Source organism: Chrysoperla carnea, chromosome 4, assembly GCF_905475395.1.
Source record: "Chrysoperla carnea chromosome 4, inChrCarn1.1, whole genome shotgun sequence".
NCBI lineage: Eukaryota > Metazoa > Arthropoda > Insecta > Neuroptera > Chrysopidae > Chrysoperla > Chrysoperla carnea.
In genome coordinates this window covers 76,694,578-76,718,199 of record NC_058340.1, presented here as the reverse complement: position 1 = coordinate 76,718,199, position 23,622 = coordinate 76,694,578, and the positions used below count along the sequence as shown (strand labels likewise).

Sequence of the window (23,622 nt, the reverse complement as noted above, 5' to 3'; positions counted from 1 at the left end):
TTGTGCCAGTTTGACGTTGCAACAGCATTTTTATTTGGTGATGTTCTGGAGCAAATCTTCATGAAGCAACCTGAGGGGTACGAAGATGGGACTAATCGAGTCTGCCGCTTGAAGAGAAGCTTGTATGGACTTAAGCAGGCTCCACGCTGTTGGAACAAGCGGTTTGATGATTTTATGATTGGCATGGAATTTCTTCAGAGCCCTGAAGACCCATGTGTCTATATTAGACAAACTCCGGCTGGCAAGATCATCGTTGCACTTTATGTTGATGATGGGTTGGTCGCAGCAAATTGCCAATCTGAAATGGACTTGTTCATTAAACAGCTAAGTTCACAATTTGAGATTGTCGTGAAAGAAGCGTCCTTCTTTCTTGGACTTGAAATAGAACAACATGATGGTGACATCAAAGTCGGCCAATCGGCATATATAAAGAAAATCCTTTCGCGATTTAATATGGATGGTTGCAATCCTGTCCTCACACCAATGGAAAAACTCACTGCTCAAGGTCCAGGGAAAGCTCCTGATTTTCCATATCGCTCAGCTGTTGGAGCACTACTCTACGTAGCCCGCGGAACCCGCTACGATATTGCGTTCAGTGTAAGTGTTTTGTCGCGACACTTGGAGAATCCAACCGAAGAAGATGTTGTCCGAGCAAAACGAGTAATTCGTTACCTGGCTGGTACTATTAACTTAAAATTGGTATACCAGTGTGAGCCCAGAACTCGTGTATTAGAGTGCTACAGTGATGCCGACTTTGCTGGTTGTCCAAACACCATGCGCTCAACTAGCGGTGTGATCGTTAAATTTGCAGGAGCTGCCATCACTTGGCTCAGTCGTCGTCAAGAACTGGTTGCAGATTCAACTTGTGAAGCTGAAATAGTTGCAGCAAACCTTGGTTCCAAGGAAACAATTTGGATTTCCAGACTCTTCAAAGAGCTGATTGGTCTATCAGCAGTCCCTGTCCTCAGAATTGACAATGAGTCAGCAAGAAAACTTAGTGACAACCCTGAATTTCACTTTCGGACCAAGCACATTCAACGAAAATACTTGTTCATCCGAGACCGAATTAAAGCGGGCATGTTAACTGTGGCTCATATCGGAACTGAACATCAGTTAGCAGACATCTTGACGAAGCCTGTTCCTCGCCCACGACTTCAAGCTCTCAGAGAGAATCTGGGACTATCTTATTAGTTTTTACTGGACTTCAAATAAGGGAAAGTGTTGAAGATAACGAATTATTTTTGTCCTAAAAACACTAGGGTATTGTGTTAAAACTAAGTTGGTACTACTGTAAGTGATTTGACGTTTAATGAGTAGTAATTATTCAATGGATTCTAAAACGTGTTTTCTGTAATTATAAAAACTAATGTTTTACAATAAATATATTTTCATTCAATTAAATTTATAATCGAATAGTTATTTTGTAACCTAATAACCGAAATTCAAGAAATCTTACGTCAGGAAGGCGGAAATAATGACTCAAACCTGACTCATCTGTGCCTCATATCTCACGTAATTATGGCATTGCATGACGTCATTCTGACGTCCTATTTACGTAATTGTGTTCACTGGGTGTAGATGAAAGAATTTTTAAAATTGGTTAAGTAGTGCGCGAACTCAAAAATTGACGGTTTGTATATATTTCCATTCAAACTTTCAACCTTTATTTCACCCTTTTAGGGGACGAATTTCGAAAAATCCTTTCTTAAATGACGCGTACAGCATAAAGTCAATATCCTCTCAAAATTTCAAACTTCTATCATTAGCAATTTAGGCTGTACGTCGATTTAACAGTCGCGACATTGCCTATCCCTTATGGAAAAAATAAACTGTTACAAAGTCATACAAAGTTTAAATAAGAGTTCTTGAAGTTTTACTTTCTCTTACAAACTCTGAAAAAGTCTTCTAAACTCTGAATAAGATCTAATAAGACGTAAAAAGTAGGAATTATTCCATCTTTTCGGCCGCTGCCAGAAGAGTTATTCAGAGTTAATAAAACTTACTAAAAGAGTTAGTAAGACTTTTTCAGAGTTTTTAATACTTAAAAAAAGTTTTGAATAATTTTTTGAGGCTGTAAAAAGAATTATTCCGACTTTTTAAAACTTTCAATAGTAAATTTATAGGCTATAAAAAGAATTAGTAAGAGTTTTTAATACTTAAAAAAAGTATTTTATAAAAATGTCAAAAGAATTAGTAAGAGTTTTTAATACTTAAAAAAAGTATTTCATAAAAATGTCAAAAGAATTATTCAGAGTTTTTCTGACTTATTTTCTATATTTATTAAAATTTTTTGCGAATTACATTATAATTATTATTTCAGTTATCGTTGTCATTATAAATTCGTCATGTGAAACTTAAATATCCAGTAAAAAGTTATTTTGCCTGTGTTGCAAAATAATTTGTTACTGGATATTTAAGTTTCACAGGACGAATTTATAATGACAACGATAACTGAAATATTTTCAAATATAAATATAATCGCAGTTCAAACGTTTAAGGTAATAAATTTGAAGAAATAATTAAAAACAAATTTTTATTTTTTCTATTTATTTTTACAAAGTTTTTTTTTTACATTTTTTAAATTACAAAATCTTTTTTTAGGAGCGCTTATTGTGCGCTGTTTTTGAATATTAATTTTTTTGTTTGGTTTTACAAACTTTTGAAGCTTATATTAATATTTTTTAAATCTATTTACTATCGCTTATCATAAATAAATAAATTTATTAATTAGTAACATAAAAGTATACATAATACTTTACGAGCAATTATTGCACGCTGTTCAATGGACGATATTACTTTTTTGTTTGATTATGACAAAAACTTGAAACTTATATTAACTTTTTAAAAAACAATAAATTATTAATTATTAACATAAAAACATAAATAATATCTTACGAGCAGTAACTGCACTCTTTATATTCCTTTTACCAATTTGGTACGAAAAAAAAAATTACATTTTTAAAAATACAGTGATGTATTTTAATTGTTAAAAAAAATATATTTTAATAAATCGGTGGAATTCGTGTTTGATTTAATTAAAACATGTTCCACAAAGTAGAGCACTAAAACATAAGAATAATTTAATACATTTTATAATACAAGCAAGAATTTTTATTGTAATTTGTAAACATAATTCAGTTAAATAAAAATACAATTTTATAGAAAAATAGATACAAAAATAATTAACTGGATAATTTTTAAAATTCAATAAAAATTGAAAGCAAATTAAAAAAAAAATCAATTATATAATTTTTATTTTTATTATTTTCAAAAATTATTAACTATCAATTGTTTTTGTCAATCTTTTTTAGATGAAATTTTTTAAATCAATCATGCAAAAACGGATTGAAATCAACGTCTAAAATTTATTCTTCAATTTAGATACTACAAAATGACAAAAAAAAATGTAAATTTAAGAGAATTCGTACCTTTTGGATTTGAGATCCGGACTAATTTTTTTTTTTGTTGCTTTGTTTCTTCAGTAGATTGCGTTTTGATAGAGACGATTTTCTTCTGTCGTGTATCTCTTCTCCTCGGCTTTCGTAAACTGTTTCAACGAATAAATTGTACTAAAATTTTTAAAATATGTTAGCAATGCAAATTTTACAGAAAAAAATTTCGAGTTAGTCACAAGGCTAGCTTGACATTGTTTAGTTTTGTATTTTATTTTATTTAGAGCCAATTAATTATAACACATAATAACCAGCATACATACGCACTGATATAGCCTCTGTACACAAATGTTATATCTTGTTGTGTACGACATTTCAACACCCCCTTCTTTAAATTTGTACAGTTTTATATAAATAATATATAAGTACGTTCCTTCCTATAACCCATTGTAAAATAAAGTATGTTCAGCATGGATTAATCATATCTACCAATTTTTTTTAAACAAGTGACTATTTTTAAATGTTAAGTTTTATAAAATTACCCACAACCTCTTAAGACCTAAACTTAAATAAAAAAAAAATAAGTGAAAACGAACAAATGACTGAATCAATTTTTGAAATACCATGTACATACTATATAATTTGCGCCCTCAAGGATAAACAGTGAAGTTTACGAAAAAATGTTTCAAACAAAAGTTGTTAATTTTTTTATAAGGAATGTTTTTTACACTTTTTTGTTCAATCTATAACGACTTAAAATATTGATCTCTATACTCAAGACCCAATTTTTACACCTCACTTTTTACGTCCTAAAAACAATATTGTTGTCATTCGCATCCCATAACTGAAAAATTCTAGGATTTATTAGAAATATACAGTAAATACTGTTATTTACAACATATTTGCAAAATAATTTTTTTACTTTTGGGCAGTAAATTTTATATTATATTGGCAATTGTTGTTGCTTAAGTGATAATTAGTTTCTCCTTATTTGTCGATTATACTGTTTTCGATTTAATTATAAAACTTACAGATTCTCAAGATTCTCAGACAAATTCTCAAGAATTTTCATATCAATGCATAATAAATTTTAACAATCACTGTAAGTTTTATAATTAAATCGAGAACAGTATAATCAACAAATAAGGAGAAACTAATTATCACTTAAGCAACAACAATTGCCAATATAATATAAAATTGACTGCCCAAAAGTAAAAAAATTATTTTGCAAATATGTTGTAAATAACAGTATTTACTGTATATTTCTAATAAATCCTAGAATTTTTCAGTTATGGGATGCGAATGACAACAATATTGTTTTTAGGACGTAAAAAGTGAGGTGTAAAAATTGGGTCTTGAGTATAGAGATCAATATTTTAAGTCGTTATAGATTGAACAAAAAAGTGTAAAAAACATTCCTTATAAAAAAATTAACAACTTTTGTTTGAAACATTTTTTCGTAAACTTCACTGTTTATCCTTGAGGGCGCAAATTATATAGTATGTACATGGTATTTCAAAAATTGATTCAGTCATTTGTTCGTTTTCACTTATTTTTTTTTTATTTAAGTTTAGGTCTTAAGAGGTTGTGGGTAATTTTATAAAACTTATTATTTAAAAATAGTCACTTGTTTAAAAAAAATTGGTAGATATGATTAATCCATGCTGAACATACTTTATTTTACAATGGGTTATAGGAAGGAACGTACTTATATATTATTTATATAAAACTGTACAAATTTAAAGAAGGGGGTGTTGAAATGTCGTACACAACAAGATATAACATTTGTGTACAGAGGCTATATCAGTGCGTATGTATGCTGGTTATTATGTGTTATAATTAATTGGCTCTAAATAAAATAAAATACAAAACTAAACAATGTCAAGCTAGCCTTGTGACTAACTCGAAATTTTTTTCTGTAAAATTTGCATTGCTAACATATTTTAAAAATTTTAGTACAATTTATTCGTTGAAACAGTTTACGAAAGCCGAGGAGAAGAGATACACGACAGAAGAAAATCGTCTCTATCAAAACGCAATCTACTGAAGAAACAAACCAACAAAAAAAAAAATTAGTCCGGATCTCAAATCCAAAAGGTACGAATTCTCTTAAATTTACATTTTTTTTTGTCATTTTGTAGTATCTAAATTGAAGAATAAATTTTAGACGTTGATTTCAATCCGTTTTTGCATGATTGATTTAAAAAATTTCATCTAAAAAAGATTGACAAAAACAATTGATAGTTAATAATTTTTGAAAATAATAAAAATAAAAATTATATAATTGATTTTTTTTTTAATTTGCTTTCAATTTTTATTGAATTTTAAAAATTATCCAGTTAATTATTTTTGTATCTATTTTTCTATAAAATTGTATTTTTATTTAACTGAATTATGTTTACAAATTACAATAAAAATTCTTGCTTGTATTATAAAATGTATTAAATTATTCTTATGTTTTAGTGCTCTACTTTGTGGAACATGTTTTAATTAAATCAAACACGAATTCCACCGATTTATTAAAATATATTTTTTTTAACAATTAAAATACATCACTGTATTTTTAAAAATGTAATTTTTTTTTCGTACCAAATTGGTAAAAGGAATATAAAGAGTGCAGTTACTGCTCGTAAGATATTATTTATGTTTTTATGTTAATAATTAATAATTTATTGTTTTTTAAAAAGTTAATATAAGTTTCAAGTTTTTGTCATAATCAAACAAAAAAGTAATATCGTCCATTGAACAGCGTGCAATAATTGCTCGTAAAGTATTATGTATACTTTTATGTTACTAATTAATAAATTTATTTATTTATGATAAGCGATAGTAAATAGATTTAAAAAATATTAATATAAGCTTCAAAAGTTTGTAAAACCAAACAAAAAAATTAATATTCAAAAACAGCGCACAATAAGCGCTCCTAAAAAAAGATTTTGTAATTTAAAAAATGTAAAAAAAAAACTTTGTAAAAATAAATAGAAAAAATAAAAATTTGTTTTTAATTATTTCTTCAAATTTATTACCTTAAACGTTTGAACTGCGATTATATTTATATTTGAAAATATTTCAGTTATCGTTGTCATTATAAATTCGTCCTGTGAAACTTAAATATCCAGTAACAAATTATTTTGCAACACAGGCAAAATAACTTTTTACTGGATATTTAAGTTTCACATGACGAATCTATAATGACAACGATAACTGAAATAATAATTATAATGTAATTCGCAAAAAATTTTAATAAATATAGAAAATAAGTCAGAAAAACTCTGAATAATTCTTTTGACATTTTTATGAAATACTTTTTTTAAGTATTAAAAACTCTTACTAATTCTTTTGACATTTTTATAAAATACTTTTTTTAAGTATTAAAAACTCTTACTAATTCTTTTTATAGCCTATAAATTTACTATTGAAAGTTTTAAAAAGTCGGAATAATTCTTTTTACAGCCTCAAAAAATTATTCAAAACTTTTTTTAAGTATTAAAAACTCTGAAAAAGTCTTACTAACTCTTTTAGTAAGTTTTATTAACTCTGAATAACTCTTCTGGCAGCGGCCGAAAAGATGGAATAATTCCTACTTTTTACGTCTTATTAGATCTTATTCAGAGTTTAGAAGACTTTTTCAGAGTTTGTAAGAGAAAGTAAAACTTTAAGAACTCTTATTTAAACTTTGTATGACTTTGTAACAGTTTATTTTTTCCATAAGGGATCCCCCCTGCAGATTATTTCCCCTTTCTAAAATGTTTCTGTTTTTGAATAATATACAAACGGGATAATTTTGAAACAAAAATCATCAAAATCGGAGCTGTTATAGAGGACTAGTCCTCTAGTAAAAACAGTAATAATTTTCCCGAGTAAAAACATTAATTGATGCGACTATATTGCATGACCATTTTAATAACAGAATTAGAGTGAGTGAAGCATGGTATGTACAAAAAGTGTAACTCTTAGATATTTGTAAAACACATGCAAATATTTTAATATCCATGAAATTATTTGAATATAATTTCGGAAATGATTTATGAAAAAATGTCTAATGGCGTTAAATTTCATGAAGGACGTTTTTAAAACCGCACAATTCTTTATCCCACCTTGAATGTTTGAAATGATCTCTTCAGAAAAAAAAGTTTCATTTTTACGAAATATTGCTTAAAAAAAGCTAAAATACACATCAATAATTTTGAGAAGGTGATCTAATTTCCTCTTAGCTACAGCCTCAGAGTCATGCTCAGAAGCCACTATTGATTGACGCTTTGATTAGTTTCCATTCTTTTTAATGATCCCAGTTACTTGAGTAATGTTATCAGTATGTATGACTGGCGACTTAAGAACCTATATTGCGTTTTAATGATCAAATGTTATAATATCTTGGCTCTTAAAAATTTTAAAAAATTATTCTAAATATTGTCTAATTTACTGTGATTTCAAAGTTTCAGTGTTTAAGGTATATCAAAACGTTGACCCGTTGTGACCAAAAAGCACTTGTTTTATATAGCATGTATGATTATATAGTCTGGCGGTATTTTTATATAAAAAACCTGAAAAATTTTTCTGTAAAATTTACAATTGCTAACACATTTAAAAAATTTTAGAACAAATTATTCGATCGAGAAGAAGAGATAACTAAGATAACAGTTGTTGAGACAAAAATTTTCTCCACCAAAACGAAATGTAAATTTAGTAAAACAAACCAACAAAAGAAAATTAGATGAAGGATCCGAAACCCGAAAGGTACGAATTATCTTAAATTTACATTATTTGTTATTTTATAGTTATAAACTAAATTGAAAAGTAAATTTTAGCCGTTGATTTCAATCCGTTTTTTAATTTAAACAAATTAAATACATTTAAAAAAGATTTTATTAATATTATTGATAATCATAAAAATTGTATAATTGATTTGTTTGAAAATTTGCTACAAAATTGTAATCTATATATAACTGGATTTAGTTATGATCACTTCATTTTCAGAGAGTCAATGGCTGACTCGCAATTGTTATAAGCGTATTACAAAAATTTTTTAATTGATTAAAAAAATAAATTTTAATTTTAATTGAAAAAAGGATAATGTAGTATTATTTTCGCCAAGGAGTAGATTTAAAAAATAAAAATACTAAAAGGGATATAAAGAGTGCAATTACTGCTCGTAAGATATTATTTATGTTTTTATGTTAATAATTAATTATTTATTTATTTATGATAATTAGGAATGAATAAAATTGAAGCGATAGTAAATAGATTTAAAAAATATTAATAAAAGCTTCAATAAGCACTCCTAAAAAATTATTAATGTTATTATTATTCTTTTTTAATTATTGATGTTTTACGATTTTATAATTTAAAAAATGTAAAAAAAAAACTTTGTAATATAGATAGAAAAAATAAAAAAAATAAAAATTTGTTTTTAATTATTTCTTCAAATTTATTACGTTAAACGTTTTAACTGCAATTATATTTATTTTTGAAAATATGTCAGCAATCGTCGGCATTATAAATTCGTCCTGTGAAACTTAAATATCCAGTAACAAATTATTTTGCAACACAGGAATGTAATCCGGAAAAATTTTTAATAAATATAAAAAATTTCAAATAAGCTGTACAAATTTTCAACAGGAAGTTTTAATAAATCAGAAAAAATCTTAATAATCCTTTTTATAGTCGCATAAATTTTTATAAAAAAATTTTTAAAAGTCTGAAAAAGTCTTACTAATTCTTTTTATAACCCTAAAAATGTATTATTGAAAGTTTTGATAAGGCAGAAAAACTCCGAATAATTCTTTTTACAGCTGTGGTGTCTCTGTCAAGTCAAACAAATTATTGTACCTAGGTATCTAAAGTGTCACTACCGGTACATTTTATATTCTATGATAATAAGATATGACATCTGACACACACGCCAACTAAGCTCAGTGGGAACGAAGTTGATTAGAACTTGTTCTCAGTCAGTATCTAAGCATCAAACAGTCAGTATTCATCATTCAATATACAAGTGAAGTAGAATTTATGAACAAGCAATTAATGGCAGCTAAATGTACTTTAATTAAATAAAATTTAATATAATAATTAGTAATAATCTTGATTTGATTTCTAATTACACCGAACCAGCAACACAGCCGCAAAAAAATTATTAAAAACTTTTTTTAAGTATTAAAAAGTATGAAAAAGTCTTACTAATAATACTAACTCTTTTAGTAAGTTTTATTAACTCTGAATAACTCTTCTGGAACTCTCAATTCTTGGAATTATTCCGACTTATTACGTCTTATTACTTCTTATTAACAATTATTCCGACATTATAAAACTTTTTCAGAGTTTTAAGAGAAAGTAAAACTTTGAGAAATGTTATTCAGACTTATTAACAGTTTCTTTTTTCCATAAGGGAAATTCAATTTTTTGCCAAAAAAAACCTATTTTGAATCACTAAAAACATAAAATTAATGAAATTTGTCTCCTTAGTAGCAGATTAAGTACTTTTGACTTTTTTAAACCACTTTTCTACGAAATTTGTTATTTGTTGTTTTTAGAGACGCGTACAGGGTAGCCACGGGTCCGCACGAAAAAAATAATTCATTAAAAAATGAAAGTAAAATTCAGTAAAATTTTGCACTTTCCTTACGTCACGAGCCACTTTTGCTATACGGAAAACTCGTAGGATACAAGTATCTTTTAATTTCAGTGTTAAATTTCTTTAATGTATAATAATTTTGGTTGCTCAAAATATGTTTTTTAGCAAAAAACTGAATTTTTCAGACCGCTATTTTTTATTTTCACATTTACTAAGTACAAATCTCAAAGGTAGCATTATTTTGTGATACATTCATTTTGTAATTTTTTTCTATTATTCGCAAAATAGGGTATATTTGCCTAAAAACTGAATTTGCCGGCCACCATTTTGAATTTTTTTTGGCCACATTCGGATTTAATGATTTCGAAAACTCACAGGACTTACTATCTATTTATTTGAACTGTATTTTATATTATCGGGGGCGAAATAGAGATACAGGGGGCTAAAAACTGAATTTCTCGGTCATCATTTGGAGTTTTCACATTTTATGGTCAGATTCGGAATCAGCGATCCCAAAAGCTTCCAGATTTGTATTTTCATCCTTATTTCTTATTATTATGTTTTGGAAATCCGGGGTAATAAAAGTCGAATTTCCGAAAAAGGGAATATAGAAAGGATGAAATTAATTTAAAGATCCTTTTCTAGATAAAATTACGAACAAAATAGACGTTAAACATCAAAATCGGATCATTATCAAAGAATTAGTTTTAAATACCTTTAGTTCTTGCACTATACAGGGTAAATCTGTATAACTGGTACATCACGTGGTTTAAGGAGGCGGAGTTTACATACATAAGGGCTCACCCTTATACAAATATTTTTTAAATAGTAGGAGATTTTTGAATAATTCAAAATTGTAATTGACCGTTTAGATAAATTTTAACCTTTATTGGTTCGTTTTAACATGAAATATTTATTGCTTTATTGCTTTACAAGTAAATGAGAGAAATAATATATTTGAAAAATATAGTTTTATGTTCCCAGGGCCAGGCATATGATAAATGAAATTACATCAAACAGGTAGTGTTGTAAATGTGGTTTTTTGTTGGACAGAAGAAAATGTTATTTTCTTTTAATCGCTTTTCATTAAATATTAATTTTTGAGGAAAAAAAACACTTTGCCGGGAAAAATATTTTCAGTCATTATACTTTTTGGGATTCTTCAAATACAAAAAAGTTATTATTACAGACAATTTAGTCCTTCACGGTTGAATTTTTTTGTATCGTTTAATAAAAATATATAAATTAAAATAGTAAGTTGAAAAAATTTGTTGTGACTGTTAGACGTCGGATATCTAAGAGCTTGTTTATCCCTATATTTTCTTCATCATCTCCGATATAAATGCAAGCGTGTAATATGTCTGATTGCCTGTTTGGATAAAAGTAGTGAGCTTTTTTTAAACGCATACATTATTGCAATGTTCCATGAAATCAATAGACCTGAAAGTATTATTATTTTTGTTACTCGTAAAATTATACTTAAAATAAAAATTATACAAGATGAAATAGCTTTATTTACAAAAAAGTACGAGTCTAGTTTTTTTCTTCCACTTTTAATGTTTTGATTCAAAAACTTTTGAAACAAGTATTATTATTTTGATATTTTTGCAAAAATCTACTGTGACTAGGTAAACTTTCAAACGTAATAACTTTTTCAGGCAAGAACCTAAAATTTTCAGAAGTATTCGACTAGACATAAAGAGCATACATGCAGTCTCAAAGATTAGGTGATCCCGAATATTTATAAGCCATGGCTCCAGGACTAATTGTTATTATTTTTTATTATTTACAAAAATCTCCTACTATTGGATATATGTACATCCAATGAAAATACTAAATTAAATTAAATTGATACCGCCTTAAAATACTTGATGTACCACATATGCTGATTTACCCTGTATATACCCTAGTGACAAAAAATCTGTTGTGGAATTCAGAATATTTAGTTTGAAATTCAGAAAAAGAATATGTGAAGTAAAACTATCTCTGAAAAAGTCTGAAAATATCAAATAAATTATTAATCAATCATTTAATGACAGAAAATGGTAATAGATTGAGACTCTTTAGGAAGAAGTATTCTGAGTTCTCCTAGGAGACTTTTTTAGGATTTATCAGATATTTTATGAAAATTTAGTTAGCTAAATAAAAAAAGAGTTAGACTTTTTCTGAGTTTTTTAGAATTAATCATTAAAATTTAAAACATTTCACATTTTCCAAAAATTAATTACAGTAGGTGTAACTTTTATCATGGAACGCGTGTATCAAGCGGAAGTGATGGCTATTAATGAGGTGTGTGAATGTATAAGACTGAACACCCTTAGGGGCAGGGACATTACTACTTCAGCTCAGTCTATCTAACCGCATAGGTAGCATAGGACTGCCGTGCGTCCTTAAATGATCTGGCGTAACAAATTAATTTAAACCTGGTATGGGTACCGTGACACAGAGACATTCCCGGAAATTATGAAGCCGACCAGCTTGGACAATCGGACACAAGTATCAATAAATATACGGGAGTTCTATTTGCGAACTGCAAGTTGCTTCTCAAAGAGGATATCTTAAAAAAGGCCAACCTTAGGTGGAGGGAGAAACGTACTTGTGGTACTACAAGACAGATATGGTCTGAGTACAACCGTGGCGTTCCGAAGATCTTATATCACTTCTAAATGCCTCTATTAGCAAAGTTGTTGCGGCTATTACAGGACACTGATTGGACGGCAGGCATTCTGAACGCCTGGGCCTGACAGTGTATCACGACTACTGCAGGAGCTGTCACAGTAGTGAGGAGGAGTAGACAATGTCTCATCTTCTCTGTCACTGCCCAGCTCTTGCCAAGAGAAGATGGATTTACTTGCGCCATCCTCTCTTTGACGACCTTTTCGACATAAAGTCCGTCTCCTGCTGTTCATAAACAGCTCCAAATGGTTCATGGAGTAGTGACCGGGGATGGGCCAACCTTTACCCTATGGTCTAAATGTGTCCCACCTCAGAACAGCCACTTCATCCTAACTCCTAATCTACTTTTATCATATTGAATACTTATAAAAAAAAAAAGGAAAATTAAAATTTTCCAGGATATTATTACAGTTTTTCTGACTTATTTATTAGCTTTGAAGTTTAACCAGAGTAAGTTCAAGTTCAAAATTAGTTTATTTATCATCAATTATATATAAAACATCTTAAATTTATAGTTCCTAGCCTAGACTTTACCTAAAATACATCGTTTGTTATAAAATACAGAGATTTATAAAAATTTTACATCGTTCTTAAATGGAAAATTTAATAAAAACCATTGAAATCATTACTTAACCAACTTTGGATGGATACGCCATCCGTACAACTACGCCTTAAATAAGTGAATAAAATTAAAGAAAGTATATACAATTAAGATTACACTGTTCGTTGATTCCCCGCAAAGGATTTTCGCGGGATAAGAGGAAAAATGATTTTGACATGGTTTGGGTGAAGGTTCGGATGGTTGGGTATCCAGTTTCTCGGTGGAGAGCTTCAGCCGGATATCGTAGGGGGACTTTCGAAATCGTCCAAAGACAACGATTTCTTCGATTCAACCACATTGGGGCAGCGCACGTGAGAACGGGCTGGATGCATGTGATGAAAAGTCGATTTTTCAGACGTTCGTCCAACTTACAACCCAGCAAAGGTAGCGTTTCCAAGGGCAAGATGTTTTTTAACGTTCTGCGTCCAATTCAAATGCTTTTGAAGAGTTACTCCCAGGTATTCAACACTGAGTCTGTTGGATTTCAGTGTTAACTAGTGACAACTAGTACAAGTGGCGCCCGAAAGGCAATATAAAGCTGCTTTTTTGGTACATTATTTGGACATCTTAGGGGAGTATGAAATTACGTTTTGCAAGCAAAAAAAGTTTTCCTATTTGCACAATACGTGAAAACTGTAAAATTTTCGAACAATTTTTGCATATGAACTTTTTTTAATTTTCGTTTTCGAATACAAATTTAATGACTCAATAAATTTGTATGCTTTTTTTTCACATAATACCCACAATTTCATGTTATTAGGAAGTAAAAGTTTTTGTATTTATCTGCAAAAACTGAAAAAAATCCGAAAACTTTTCAGTTTTACACGTATAACGCAGGAAGCACAACTTTTTTGCTTGCAAAACGTGGTTTTACACTCTCCTAGGGGGCCCAAATAACATACCAAAAAGTAGCTTTACATCGCGTTTTGTGATTTTAGCTGTTTTTTTTTTGTAAGATTTTACTGGCGTATAAGTCAGAAAATGCTTAGTAAAATTTCGTGGCAAATTTTTATTTTTTTATTTTATTAGTATTCAATATTATAAAAGTAACACCTACAGTAATTAATTTTTCGAAAATGCGAAATGTTTTTAATTTTACTGATTAATTCTGAAAAACTTAGAAAAAGTCTTACTCTTACTTTATTTTGCTAACTAAATTTTCTAGCAGAACTCAGAATATTTCTTCCTAAAGAGTCTCAATCTATTACCATTTTCTGTCATTAAATGATTGATTAATAATTGATTTGTTATTTCAGACTTTTTCAGATATAGTTTTATTTCACATATTCTTTTTCTGAATTTCAAACTAAATATTATGACTTCCAGAACAGATTTACTTCCATAAAGATAATGCTTTCCATTAAGAGAAGCTTAGCCCAGATTGAGATTGAAAGACATCGCCAGGTACATATACGAGCAGGTAGTTGCGGTGTGTTTAAAGTTTACATCGACTTAAAACAAATAGTTCATTTGTATTACCATTTTAGAATACTAAATTGTAAACAGCAGTTAAACGATTGGTAATGGCGAAGGAAGTTATAAGGAATATAAAACAAGCCTATTTCCCAGCAGGAAAGTTGGAGGCTGTTTTTGGGGGTGACAAGGGAGTTGTAATTTGAATAATTCCGTTTTCTAACTAAAGTTGCGGTCAAAATGAAATGTGTTCAATAGAAAAGTTCTTAACCTTGCAAAAATTTTTTTTATATAAGTCATTTTTAACATAACCTCATAATTTCCGAGAAAATGGAGTATAACCGTCCTTTTTTGTTGCTTTTTTGTCTTTTTATTCTCATTAATCCAAAAATAATCCAATTTAAATGATAATTATGGAAAAAATATTTGTTTGTGTCCTTAATAACCACAATTACGATTTTTAATTTTAATATTTTAAATGAAAAACGTGCTTTTATGACTCGAAATCAGAATATTTAAGTATATTTTTATATAAATTTTAACTTTTTTCAAATTTCATGACTATCGATAATACCCTGTTTAAATGATAAGTATGAAAAAAATATTTGTGTCCTTAATAACCACATTTTTTTTCAAGTAAAACTATCGAGTAGTTTTTGAGATATTCAAGTTCTTCGTTAAAAATACGGTTTTCTTCAAATGAAAATTCTTCTGAAGTACGAAAATCATCGTACCGAATTCATTCACGGCTCTTTTTTTTTTGCATCTATATTCATAAAAAATGAAGATGCCATATACCAATGACTTAAGAATACGTTCGAAAATGCGAAAAACGAAAAAAAATAATTTAAAAAAAGGTTAGATATTGTTTTATTTGCAAAGCATATTGTTTTATTTGACAAGTAGACTCGTATCGCAGGTTAGTAAAGTTTAATTATTAAATAATATTTATTAAATGGTAATTATTATGTTGCATAAATACGTGCCAGGATATTATATTGTATATTAAGACATGCTCATTAATAATCATGATGATTAAGTCATGCGCATTACTAGTCTTATTTATTATCCTTCTCAGTCATCTTGGAGAGGTGGATTTTCACTCTGCTACCAGTTCCAGTTAGTATATTTACAAAGCTACTCAACACTTTTACAGATCGTACTTTCAACTGCAAACGTGGCTTGGAAGAAAATTACCTGATACAAAGTTTTTGCAAATGAGTTCAAAACATTACAGCCTTGTTTCACTGAAGATCCACTTGTGCCAGAAAATTTTATTAAAAATATCTATTGTAGCTGTGAGCGGGGTTGTGAAAGTAAAAGATGCTGTTGCAGAAAACGATGATCTAAAATGCACAGATCTATGCACAAAATGTCATGGTTCAGTCGATTATTCGAACGTTCACAAGTAAAAAAAAATTTTAGTGACTCTAAGATGTCGATTATGAATCAGAGCAGCCACATCTTTCATTGAACCAGGAACATGATACAACCGAGAAACTGTGTAATTTAGAGGAAAGGTTTGAATGTGAAGAAGAATCAGTGTTTAGTGTAGCATCGAATAATGAAAATGAAGTTGATATATTGATTTGTAAATGCACACTTTATAGATAATTATGTAAAATAAAATTTTTGTAAGGCAAACAGCTAAATTTTGAATATTTTAATTACTAATTTCTCAAAACTTAAAAATAATAAATATGCTATTCGATCCTATGACAAAAAAAATTTAAGCCCAAAATAAAATTCAGTTAATAGAATAGTTTGAAAAATTTCACTATTCACATAGAGAAACTCTCCTAAATTACGTTTTTCAGTTCTAATAATTACGATGTCTTACTGGAACTGGCAATAGAGACCTCTCCAAGATGACTGAGAAGGATAATAAATTAGATTATTAATGCGCATGACTAAATCATCATGATTATTAATGCACATGTCTTAATATACAATATAATACCCTGGCACGTATTTACAACATAATAATTGCCATTTAATAAATATTCCTTGCAAATAAAACAATATCTAACTTTTTTTTACACAGGATTATTTAATCAACAATTTTCGCATTTCTGAACGTGTTCTTAAATCGTTGGTATATGGCATCTTCATTATACCATGCATATATGTAATATGCAAGGTATACTAAGTTTAGTCCCAAGTTTGTAACGCTTAAAAATATTGATTACACGCACAAAATTTAGCTATAGGTGTTCATAGAATCACCTAATTAGTCCATTTCCAGTTGTCCGTCCATCCGTCTGTTTGTGGACACGATAACTCAAAAAGGAAAAAAGATACCAAGCTGAAATTTTTACAGCGTACTCAGGACGGAAAAAGTGAGGTCGAGTTCGTAAATGAGCATCATAGGTCAATTGGGTCTTGGGTCCGTAGGATCCATCTTGTAAACCGTTAGAGATAGAACAAAAGTATAAATGTAAAAAATGTTCCTTATCAAAAAGTAAACACTTTTGCTTGAAACATTTTTTCGTAAACATCACTGTTTACCCGTGAGGGCGCCAATTAGGCGGGAATTTTATAGTATGGTATTGAATATCAGTTATGTATATGTCACATGTATGTATGTGTTATGTGATAAAGAAATCAACACTGACTATGCAGGGTATTTCAACAATTAATTCAGTCAATTGTTTGTTTTCACTTGTTTTTTATGAATATAGATGTAAAAAAAAAAACTATTAATGAATCCGGTACGATGATTTTCTGTAGTACATTTTTCATTTGAAGAAAATCGAATTTTTAACGAAAAACTTGAATATCTCAAAAACTACTCGATAGTTTTACTTGAAAAAAAATGTGGTTATTAAGGACACAAATATTTTTTTCATACTTATCATTTAAACAGGGTATTATCGATAGTCATGAAATTTGAAAAAAGTTAAAATTTATATAAAAATATACTTAAATATTCTGATTTCGAGTCATAAAAGCACGTTTTTCATTTAAAATATTAAAATTAAAAATCGTAATTTTTAAACTGTATATCACGTGACCTAAAACGCGGGTAAACCCTGCTGTGATGTCATAGCGGTATGAGTCATAGACCATCAGTTAGTTCAGTGTAGACAGCTGGTTATAATATATACATAGATAATAAGTATTTATATTTCTTATAATCAGATGTCTATGAATATTTCCGTCAAAATTATTTGTGTTATTTCGTATAGTGATACTCATATTACGTCATCAAATTGGATGCACGCGTTTTTGACAGTTTAAAAGGGTTTAAAATTTAATTTAAGTTTTTGGCAAGAAAGCGTGTATATTTTTCCGAAATAAATTTTTGGTGTCTTTTTATTAGCAAAATCAACATTTTGAAGACTTTTTCAAAAACAGTGGAATAATTTATTGAACTATTTTTGGAGAAATAAGAATAAAAAAACAAAAAAAAGACGATTTTGCACCATTTAAAAATGACTTAAATAAAAGTTCTAGATTTTGGCATAATCAAGAATTTTTCTATTGAACACATTCATTTTGACCGCAACTTTAGTCAGCAAATGCAATTAAAAAAATTACAACCCCTTTTTCACCCTACAACTTTCCTGCTGGGAAATAGGCTTATTTTATATTTCTTTTAGCCTCCTTCACCATTTCCATCGTTAAACTGCTGTTTACAATTTATCTTTTTTTTTTTTTTTTTTTTTTTTTAGTAAAATTATGTTAAAATATCTGATCTAAAATGACTTACCTTTGTACTGGTTAATTTGTATAATAAATTATCTTCTAATTCTTTCATACGGCGCTTATTAGCTGTTACACTGGCAACTAACGCCAAACGTTCCTCTTCTAACTCACGTTTCTCTGATAAGATTACTCGTCCTAATAATTGATCCTCTAGACCTTTCATTGTTACCGTAAAATCAATAATGGATGTACGCGCAGATACTTCTGGTGAATAGCGTGGATTTGGTAATTTTGTTGTCATATACATACGAAAATCTAATGATACATCCACCTCTTTATCACCTAGTTTTACTTTAAACATATTACCAACTTTTATATAATTTTTTTCCAAAACCGAATCTAATACTGGATCCAATTCTTCCATGATGTCAACTAATAACATTGGATAACCTAAACTAATACAATCTTCCATTTTTTGTCGAAACCATTTATCACCTAATGTTGTTGTGACTAAATTATTTTCTTTTTCTTTACGTGATACCCAAGTTTTGCCTTGTGCTTGAGGATCAATTAACAATGGGTAACGACCTGCTTTTGTCACTATAATACCATTTTGAATGGATAAGTCATCGTTTGGTAATCCTTGAAGACCCCATTCTGCTATCTGTAATACCAAAAATACCAATTAAAGGTGATCAAATTTGAAATGAACAATTTAAATATTTCTCTAAATCGTAATTTTTATTTTTAAGACATACTTAAAGAAGTACATAGTCTTAGCGAAGGAAAGGGGATTCGAAAGTACAAGATTCGGAATAAGAGTATGTGCGAAAGCCACTACTTTGCGAACGGTATTTCGATACGCTAAAAATGATAATGATAGAAAATATTTTCAATTTTACTTATCAATTAATTCGTTCTTTGTGAAAAATTCATCTCGATTCTCTCTACGGTTTATAAGAAACTAGCTGTGAACTACCCGCTTTGCTGGGCAACATCCCCACTTGCACCCCTCCCTCCACATTTCCTTGCGTGGGATAACAGTTTTGTAATGTACACGTCATGCTCTTTTATTTGAAACCCCACTTAGGTATACTTGTAAATATTCGATAATTCCTTCCCACTTTCTCCCTACACCTTTCTACCCTCCGAAGGTTAAAAGTAGATAAAAACAATATATCTTTGAAGCTGGTTGTATATCGTGTCAATATTTTAGCTTAATCGATGCACAACTTTTTTAGTTTTTGAAGCATGATGTATTATACATAAAAACCTTCCTCTTGAATCACTATCTATTAAAAAAAACCGCATCAAAATCCGTTGCGTAGTTTCAAAGATTTAAGCGTACATAGGGACCTAGGGACAGAAAAAGCGACTTTATTTTAGTGATGATTAACTATCAAAGTCAGTGTTTATACAAAAAAAAGAAAAAAAAATTATTTAAAAAATCCAAAAACCCGACAGAGTTAAATATAAACTGAAAATAAAAAACTAGATCAGCAGATTACATAGTGACTTAAACAGTCGGCACCCATTACTGGGATTATTTGAGCCAGTGTAAATTTTAATGGGTCTCGACTGTTAAAGTGGCTATGTAAACTGTTGGACTTGTTTTTTTCCTTTCAGTTTATATTTAACTTAGTCGGGTTTTTGATATTTTTTTTATTTTACTCTCTTTAGTTTTAGTAAAATTTTCAAATACCTATTCAACGATACCCCACTTACCATAGTTTGTCGACTTTTATTTTCAGGCCTATGTATGTACACTCTGTGCCACAAAAATGTAAAAAAGATGCCATACGTTGTACACTCTGTGCCACAAAAATGTAAAAAAGATGTCATACGTTTTTCTCTAAAATATATTTGGTGATACACATGTTATAAGGGCTGTGTGAAAATAGCTCCCCCAAATTCGAATTTTCATAAACTGCCGATTGGATTCGCTTGTCCATCATTTGTCCACCCAAAATTTTCGTTTGCCCACCCTCAAATTGGAATTTATGACCGAATTAAAAATTTTTACATCAGCACCCCAGATGCATATGTTCATAAAATTCAGATGTCATTCGTTTGAAAATTATTTGTCCACGTTTGTCCACCCTTCCATTTTAAGCTATGAGGAAATTAAAATTATTATCAGCACTCTCAAATGCGAATTTTCACAAAGTGAAAATGCCATTCGTTAGGCAATGGTTTGTCCACCCAAAAATTTTTTTCGCTAACCCTTCAATCTTAAATTTTGAGGAAATTAAAATTTGACATCAGCACCCCCAAATGAAAATTTTTACAAAAAACAGATGTCATTCGTTTGGCAACGATTTGTCTACGTTTGTCCACCCAAAATTTTTGTTTGCCAACCAGTCAAAATAAAGTTATGACAAAAATAAAATTTTACTCCATTTATAAAAAATTTCATCACAATTTACAAAAAATGTGAATGGTAAGCTTTTGTAACATTATTGGTAGGATTTTTTTATTGTTAAAATCGAGCTAAATTTTAACAATTAACTATTTTATTATTATTACATTCGATATTTTATATTAAAATTTTTTAAAACGAAAAAAAATATTAAACAATTTATAAAAATTATGAATGGCAAGCTTAAGTCAATTAAAATTATTATTGGCAGGAATTTTTTACTGTTGGAATTCAAGCTAAATTGTAACAATTAAGTCTAAGGTGACAAATTCTGGAATTTGTCATAATTCAATGTTATTTAACATAGTAATTATAAATTAAAAATTATGTTTTATTTTTTCAAAATAATTTATTAAAACTCCAGGAGAGAGACGGGAATTTACTATACACATGTAAAAGTCCAATCAGAATAATTCCCTACTTCTGGACCAAAATTTAGGTTTATATCGTAAATTATAACCAAAATAAACCATTAATTCACATATAAAAGCTGTTTAAAAAATTCAATTAATGTTTGCAATCCTGCCAACAATGTTACAAAAGCTTGCATTCATATGTTTTATAAATTGATTAGTATAATTTTTTCCATTTTAATAAACTTTAATATAAAATATCGAATGTAATAATAATAAAATAGTTAATTGTTAAAATTTAGCTTGATTTTCAACAGTAAAAAAATCCTGCCAATAATGTTATAAAAGCTTACCATTCACATTTTGTAAATTGTGATGGAATTTTTTATAAATGGAGTAAAATTTTATTTTTGTCATAACTTTATTTTGACTGGTTGGCAAACAAAAATTTTGGGTGGACAAACGTAGACAAATCGTTGCCAAACGAATGACATCTGTTTTTTGTAAAAATTTTCATTTGGGGGTGCTGGTGTCAAATTTTAATTTCCTCAAAATTTAAGATTGAAGAGTTAGCGAAAAAAATTGTTGTGTGGACAAACGTGGACACACCATTGCCTAACGAATGGCATTTTCACTTTGTGAAAATTCGCATTTGGGGGTGCTGATGAAAATTTCAATTTCCTCATAGCTTAAAATTGAAGGGTGGACAAATAAAAATTTTGGGTGGACAAACGTGGACAAATAATTTTCAAACGAATGACATCTGAATTTTATGAACATATGCATCTGGGGGTGCTGATGTAAAAATTTTTAATTCGGTCATAAATTCCAATTTGAGGGTGGACAAACGAAAATTTTGGGTACACAAATGTGGACAAATGATGGACAAACGAATCCAATCGGCAGTTTATGAAAATTCGAATTTGGGGGTGCTATTTTCACAGGGCCTGTTATAACTATTTTTATTAAACCTTAGAAATTTTAAACATTTTAAACCTTAGAATTTTTATTGAATAATTAAAAATGGATAATCAATTAGTGCAGATTTTGTGACGCAGAGATATGTTTGGTTCTTTGAGACCAAACCCATGAACCGATTTTAATGATTATTACGTTAATAGATTTGTCTAATAACTTTTCTTTTCAGCACCTACCTGGGATAGCTCGCGTTTGATGGTCGCAATATTGCATTTTCAATATTGCATTTTCATCTTCAGTAGCACTCGAAAGGTTAAGACAAATCGATTGACGTCAGAATCATCAAAACCTGCCCATACGTTTAGTCTCTAGTGTGCCACATAGGAACACGCATTTCCATAATATGACGTCTGTTGGTCGCCATATTGAATTTTCATTTTTTCCATTTCTTCAGTAGCACTCGCAAGATCAACACAAATCGACTAACGTCTGGTGCATCAAAATTAGCCCACGCATTTGGTCTCTAGTGTGCCATATAGGAACACACACACACACATATATATATATATATATATATATATATATATATATATATATATATATATATATATATATATATATATATACTGATAAACACATTTCCACTCCTTTGCGTTGCTCAGTCGGATAAAAGAAAGCCCATTTCTCATAAACCGTACAAAGACTTGATTTGAATTTTTCACAAAAGACGTATTAAAAGGATGATTAATTGACAAATTAAATTTTTAATTTTTGGTATTATTTTCATTTTCACTCTTTTACCATTTTAAGTGTTATAACTATAACATTATAAGTGAATCACGTGTAATGTTATAGTAATTAATAACACATAGAATGATTTAAGTTTTGCATTTATTTTTGACTGAGTTATACAGGGTGTCCTGCAATGTCTTTACAAAGCTTTACCACATATAGCTTAGCTCAAAATAAGTCGATTTGCTCCGTTTTGGCGCCATACGCTCTTGAAGTTGTAATTTTGAAATCGTTTTTCTTCCATAACTTTAGAACGAATAGTGATTTTGATGAAAGTTATCGGTGCTTTCTTTATAATTTAAAATATGATTTAAAAAAAAAAAAACAAAAAAAAAAAAAACATAAAAAACAAAACAATGGAACGTGGTGCGTGCAAACATGAGATACATTTAGCATGATTTCGTTTGGGAAGTCTTACCGTAGGTTGATCACATAATATATCTATAATATTTAATTGACCAGTATACGGGATTCGAGCTCGAGCAAGTTCATCTTGCCACAGTTGCAGTAAGGCATTACGATACTCTTGATTAAATGATCCAGTATAGCTTAGAAATCCAACCAATATCAACACATCACCAACAAGTCGTAAAATTTGTTCTTTAAAATGTTTTAATGCTTCTGTCCATCGGGCTTTCTCTCCAGATAAACCTATAATTAAGGCAGATGCAGCATCCATTTTCTCTTTACATAAACGAGCTTCTTCCATAATTTTCTATTACAAAAAAATATTGCTATTATAGAATATCACTCGGAAAAAAGATACATTCAACTATGTTGTGCTTGGGTTTTACTAGATCTCATTTTAAAGGAAAAAGGTTAATTTGTGTTAAGATGCT

At 29.1% G+C, this 23,622-nt stretch overlaps 1 protein-coding gene across 1 annotated transcript in view; it reads right to left on the bottom strand.

The window, feature by feature from the left end:
• The window catches only part of LOC123298960 (dynein axonemal heavy chain 8-like), a 281,682-nt gene that overhangs the window by 78,282 nt on the left and 179,778 nt on the right, over positions 1 to 23,622 (bottom strand). Inside the window, exons 37-38 of the mRNA XM_044881061.1 lie at positions 23,202 to 23,498; positions 18,366 to 18,965 (exon numbers count right to left, since the gene is read on the bottom strand). Coding sequence (XP_044736996.1) covers positions 18,366 to 18,965; positions 23,202 to 23,498 — 897 coding nt within the window. The remainder of the gene's footprint in view (positions 1 to 18,365; positions 18,966 to 23,201; positions 23,499 to 23,622) is intronic.